Source organism: Podarcis raffonei, chromosome 12 (genome assembly GCF_027172205.1).
Source record: "Podarcis raffonei isolate rPodRaf1 chromosome 12, rPodRaf1.pri, whole genome shotgun sequence".
In the NCBI taxonomy this organism is placed as follows: domain Eukaryota; kingdom Metazoa; phylum Chordata; class Lepidosauria; order Squamata; family Lacertidae; genus Podarcis; species Podarcis raffonei.
The window spans coordinates 56359534-56365533 of record NC_070613.1 but is presented as its reverse complement, the minus strand read 5'-3'; the positions used below and the strand labels follow the sequence as shown (position 1 = coordinate 56365533).

Below are 6000 nucleotides of genomic sequence, written 5' to 3'. Positions count from 1 at the left end.
AGCCATTATGGCTTGTGGTTACAGATGATGGAAGTTGTAGTCCAGCAACATCCACAAGCCCAAGTATTACCCAAGTTTTGAAACTGCCAGTATAGATTCCCCTTTGGCTCTGTAGCATTAAGTGGGGTGGACAAGATGTTCTAGGGAGCTTAAAAAGCCATGGGTTCTGCCTAGACTGGAGCCCCTTCTTTCTTCCACATGCCCAAAGGAAAGTATTCTCCAAGGCAGGAAGCCACTTGGAATGGGCTCCAATGCAGCGCCAGAAATTACAATCAGAAAATGAAATCCAGAGAACTGGACCTGAACCAGTCTTTATTTTCCTGGATTGTGCATGAATGGAAACTGTGGGAAGAGGTAGGATACTAACTACCGTATTTTTTGCACCATAACACTCACTTTTTTCCTCCTAGAAAGTAAGGGGAAATGTCTGTGCGTGTTATGGAGGGAATGCCTACGGGTGGCATGCCTACGGATTTTCCTCCTCTAAAAACTACGTGCATGTTATGGTCGGGTGCGTGTTATAGAGCGAAAAATACGGTAATTAAAAGTTTTAGCATAGCGCTATTGCTGTTTTTACTCACTTTTGAGCAGGCCTTTACTAAACTGAATTATTGAGGAAGATGTGTTCCAAACCCAGCATCTTCTATATGAAATGCGTCAACACAAGCTGTTAAGCTTAAGTATTTTCTTCCAGTTTAGCTGCTTTTATTTTCAGTCAGGATTCTCTAAACGATACTGCAGATGACCAATGTCATATTTACAGGGGAGTTCCAACAAATTTGACACCCTACAATGCAATATTCACTTAAGTCAAGAATTTGAAGCAGACAATGTTAGGTTTGCTTCTAAAAGATTCAAGTCACAGCTGACAAGACTACATTTGTAATTTTGTTCATAGAAACATTACATATTTAGAAAATAGCTACATGTGCACTAACTTATCAACTGGATAATCAGTTGGGAACTGTTTTTCCAATATGGTCATTTAAAAACATTTCAGTACACAGAAAGCCTAGCCAGTCTCCTGGCTGAGTCTCATTCTCACAGAACAATTTTATATTGCTGGAAATCATCATCTTTGGAGCCAGAGTGGTACTTCCTTGAACCATCTTTTGCTTTTAGACTGAACATGTGATGAAATTTCAAAACAGATTCAAATCAAGTAGCAAGTTAGTGGAATAGTTTAATACAGAATTGGTTGGCACAGTCCCAGTTTTCATAAGTCTTAACTGCCTATTAATTTCATTGCATTAAATGCTGGTTATGTAACTTTGGTTACATTCTGCAGCAAATTATGTGGAAAAAAGCAGGTGTCAGTTTTCCAACACAAAACTAGTTATTGTTAATTTGATATAACAATATGCTATTCTGTTGTTTTTTTAATAAAAAGACTATTTTGAATAAAACAGGACACTAACTTTTATTTGGTAAAGGAATTAGAATAAGAGCTCTTACAGAAAATGGAAGGAAACCTACCTTTCTTCATTACTGTCCATACATTCTCAATTTTCTTCACTTAATTCATTAAGGGGATAGTTGTAATTTGGGAAAGAGAAAGTTTTTCTAATTTGACTTTTCTAACTGCTTGTAAGAATCCCATAAAGAATGCCATCTATTCCCCTTGTCCATAATTTACTCTGAATGTAGTGTAAATATTAAATATTTGTATCAAACTACAAAGTACCTTCCAACAGCCTTTTGAATTTAATGAAATGTTCTTCAGACCTTAAGCTTACATTGTTAAGGCACTTACCATTCAAGTAAAACAGATTTTATACAAACGCTGGGAAGATGGACAGGATATTTTACTGGACGAATGACTTTGAAAGTAAATCAAATCGATGCCCAAATATGTATAAAACTGTTATATCAAGAAAGACTGTGTTTTATTGTCTGAAATGAGCACAAAGAACTCCTTCCACAGATAACACTGAAAGCAGTGCAAAGACTGACAGTGACTTTTTGACTAAAAGGTAGTTTTGTAAAAAGAAATACCAAATAAATCAGTGCCCTGCTTTGATTGTTGTAAAATTTTTACATAAAAGTTGGTCCAAACTTACAAAAAAAAGCACAAGTGTGTGCATAGTTCAGATCTGACAATGTGCCATAAAAAGCTGATGTCCCTAAATTTAGCATCGACTTAACTGCCAAAATATAAAATTTATAGCTAGAATTTGCAAAGATGTACAATCAATTATCTGGTTCTCAGAACAGCATGAATTGTAAGCAATTTCTTATTGTATGCAAGACCCTTTTCCACATAAAAATAAAGCTGTTGAATTAACATTATTCAAGTCTATTGGATTGCTGCTTTGAAATCACAGCTACGAAGTCTTTCCAGGTAAAAACGATGTGCCTGAGGGAAAAAGAAAGAAACAGATGCTCAATATGGCAATCCTCTGCCTCGTCCTCTGACACTGGATGTGCTAATGTGTCCCCTGTATCCTTGTGAATATCCAGGTCCTTGGGCAGGAGAAGTCCACGTTTGTCCATGCATGTGGCTAACACTGCCAGGGGGTTCTTGTAAATTACTTCCATAGCTATAGTTCTGTGTCTTTGAGGACAAGGAATGAGTACTTTCAGACCCTGTGCATGTGTCACCACTGTTACCCAGAACTGTGATGGGACCATGGCTATATTCAAATCTATGGTCCTTATCACCACTAAATAGCATGGGACCAGTGTTGAGGTAAATGTCTCCATAACCAGTTACTGAGCTATGAAATGGTTCTGAAAAGGCAGGAGGCGGAGGGGCACCACTAGAGTGAGATGAAGCAGTACTGTAGGTCTCCAAGGGTTGAACATCTGAATTTCCAATGAAGTTTCCCCTTTCTAGTGTCCCAGATGATCCACTTCCTATTCCATCACTACTGCTGTAATGAGCAGAGGAGAATGTAGATGACCCAAAACTATCCTTATAATCTGGACCTGCTACAAAAGAGTCTCTTGACTGGAAATCCATACTAGATGTTGCTGGTTTCTCCGTTGTTTGAGCCTGATGGTGAGCAAGCAGCTGTAGAAGAGCTGCTTTCACTCCAGCATGAGGATCCATCCCTGAAGAGCTACTAAGTGAAGACAGGTTTTGGTTCGCTGTCCGATAATCAAGATCTTCTTCAGTGACAGGTGGTGGTTCTGGTGGCTCAGGGGGGCGCTGGTCTGGGGGCAAGATACGAGGTCGTTCCTCTGGCGTCTGGGGTCTCATCTCAGGTTGCCTGACCAAGTCCTCTTGTCCTAAATGGATGTTTAAAGAATTCAGAATGAGATCTGTAACCACGTATTGGTTCATCAAACAACAAATTAAGAGTACGTTGTTGAATGTCTTAAGTTTGATCACAGAAAGACATACGTACATTTCCTACAGCATGTCAATCAGAGGCTGGAGAATTCTGTCATGCTGTAGTCACATTAAAATCAATGGGACTTAAGTTAAAGCCTCATTGATTCCATTGGAAAGAAAGTATTACTTTGTCTGGAGCAAAGTAAGTGACCTTCTCAAACACTGGAGCAAGAAAATGAATACCACGCAAGTTAAAGGGTTGGTTAGGTCTAGTCAAAGGTGACTATGGGGTGTGGTGCTCATCTCACTTCAGGCCGAGGGAGCTGGTCTTTGTCCACAGACAGCTTTCTGGGTCATGTGGCCAGCATGACTAAACCGCTTCTGGTGCAATGGAACACCGTGAAGGAAGCCAGAGCATACGGAAATGCTGTTTACCTTCCTGCTGCAGCAGTACCTATTTATCTACTTGCACTGGTGTATTTTCGAACTGCTAGGCTGGCAGAAGCTGGGACAGGGCAACGGGAGCTCACCCCATGATGCGGATTGTGCCACCCATGTCCCATAAGCGCATCTAATGAGTGAATATGAAACATCACTTTGCTCTATTTTAATATACTCTCAATATTTGTATACCTTGTTATTCATGTGGCAGTGAATTTTGACTACACTGACTGGAACAGATCCAACTACACCCAGGCTAGTATCAAAAGATATTTGCAGGCCAAAGGTTTGTCAGGACATGAGCCACAGCCCCCCCCCATGCTGCATGCCAAACCATTTTTGAAAGTGAGAAGTGTGTCAAAAGCTTATGGAATAAGCCCCTATGCCATATTGCAAAGTAAAAAAAACAACAACCCACTGTAAAAGTACAACTCCCTGGATTCCAGCCTCCGTTTGTAAAGGTTACATTGCCAGGTCCCAATTTTATGCTGTTATACTGCAATAATGAGCTTCTACTACAAGGGCCTATGTCAGACCATTTTCATTATAGAATACTGTACTATTTACCCACTTTTGACAGGAGTAGCAGCAGAAAACACACATAACAAGTAAAGACATTCTCTCCTACCTGCATGTGCATATAATGATTTGATAAGATGGGGATAAATGGATACTGGCGATTCTGCATCTTCCCAGGTGCCACCAGACGCAGGCGTACTTGGCTCTGGAGGTTGCCTGGGGTGTAATAGCATCTCATTTCCTGATCCATTCTCCTTTTCTTCTAACAAGTTTTCTTTTTGCTTCACTTGCTGAGTCTTTAGTAGCTGAGATAGCAAAACTGTGAACGCACTCTGCACAGCTGCTTGAGTGACCTCAGTGTCAACCTTTGCTTGGGTCAGTTGAGCTGGCTGCGCAGGAGGCAAAGAGGCTGCAGTTTGTTTTAAAGGCTCCTGGTCCGGTGAGAGAGGCAGTGGGAGCTGCTGCTGCTGCTGCTGCTGCTGCTGCTCCTGCTCCTGCTCAGTCTGTTTTTCTCCTGCTTCCAAAATGCCAGCTGGAAGGTTTATTTTATTCAGCTGTTGCTCAGTCTCAGGATTCACCTTAATATTCAGCACTTGAGCAAATTGTGCCATGCTAATACTGGATTTAGACTGAAGCAGGTTTAGGAGAATGGCCACTTCATTTTGATTTAGTGGCTGTCCACTGCCTCCTTTCACTGAAAACAAAACAAAAACAGGTGTTTAATATGACCATAGGTAAGGACCAAAGCAAAATTAATTGACAATGACTGTTCAGATGTTTACCTAAACCTTGGCTTAGAATATCATAATGAGCATCCCACACACACTCTAGAGAGGAAGAGAATGAAAGTTTCTGTTTTCCTTTTATATCCAAACTCACAGAACAGTAATTGTTCTAAGTTTTCACTCTCTTCCTATTATACCTGAAGCTCATAAATCAGGTGTATATTTGCATTCACCAGCACAGATGGGTTTTTCAACAAGAAAAATTAAATGAATTTGTACATTACACTTGGGAAAAGGTACTATCTCAGCAAAATGACCACATAATCTGAAAATAAATTTTGTCATACAAAGGAAAACATGCTTGAATGGTTTTCTCTCACCATTTCCTAAACATTCCTAGTTGTCTGGTTGCAAAACCACACTTCCCTATCCTTAATGACCTTACCTCTTGTTCAGCTTGCTGCGTCTACCTGTCACTGAACATAAAGGACATGAGGGCAAGAAATCATGGAATAGCCCAGAAAGGTTATGGTGGGTGGTTGAATGTGCACATACAAACACATTCTCAAGATAGAAGCTTAAAAAATTACTTGTTGCCACCAGGTGACTATGCAGAGCCAACCGCCATTTTGTGTAAGCCCTCTTCTCTGCTAGAAGATAATATGCATATTCAGCATGATCTACACTCTGAGCCAGCGTGGAGTAATGGTTAGTGTTGGACCATGACCTGTGAGACCAGGGTCCAAAACCCTACTCAGCCATAAAGCTCCCTTGGGCCAGTCAGCATCTCTTAGGCTAAGCTACCTCACAGGGATGTTGTGAGGATGAAATGAGGACCATGTACACCATCTTCAGCTCCTTGGAAGAAAAAGGTAGTATATAAATGCAATAGATAAATAAAATAGATAAATACTCCAGTGGCAAAGAAGAGGGACAATAAATTCCTAAGGGATCAGCTCTCTGTGTCTGGCACAAAAATATGTCAATTGTTGTTCTCCCTTATGGGCTGCAACAATAAAAGGTAAGGCGAACAATCTT

General features: G+C 40.5%; 1 protein-coding gene across 1 annotated transcript in view; it reads right to left on the bottom strand.

The window, feature by feature from the left end:
* Positions 1–670: 670 nt before the first annotated feature.
* Positions 671–6000, bottom strand: part of CDK13 (cyclin dependent kinase 13) — a 40652-nt gene continuing 35322 nt past the window's right edge. The window contains exons 13-14 of the mRNA XM_053359414.1: positions 4347–4931; positions 671–3231 (exon numbers count right to left, since the gene is read on the bottom strand). Of these exons, the coding sequence (XP_053215389.1) occupies positions 2384–3231; positions 4347–4931 (1433 nt within the window). The 3' untranslated portion in view covers positions 671–2383. The remainder of the gene's footprint in view (positions 3232–4346; positions 4932–6000) is intronic.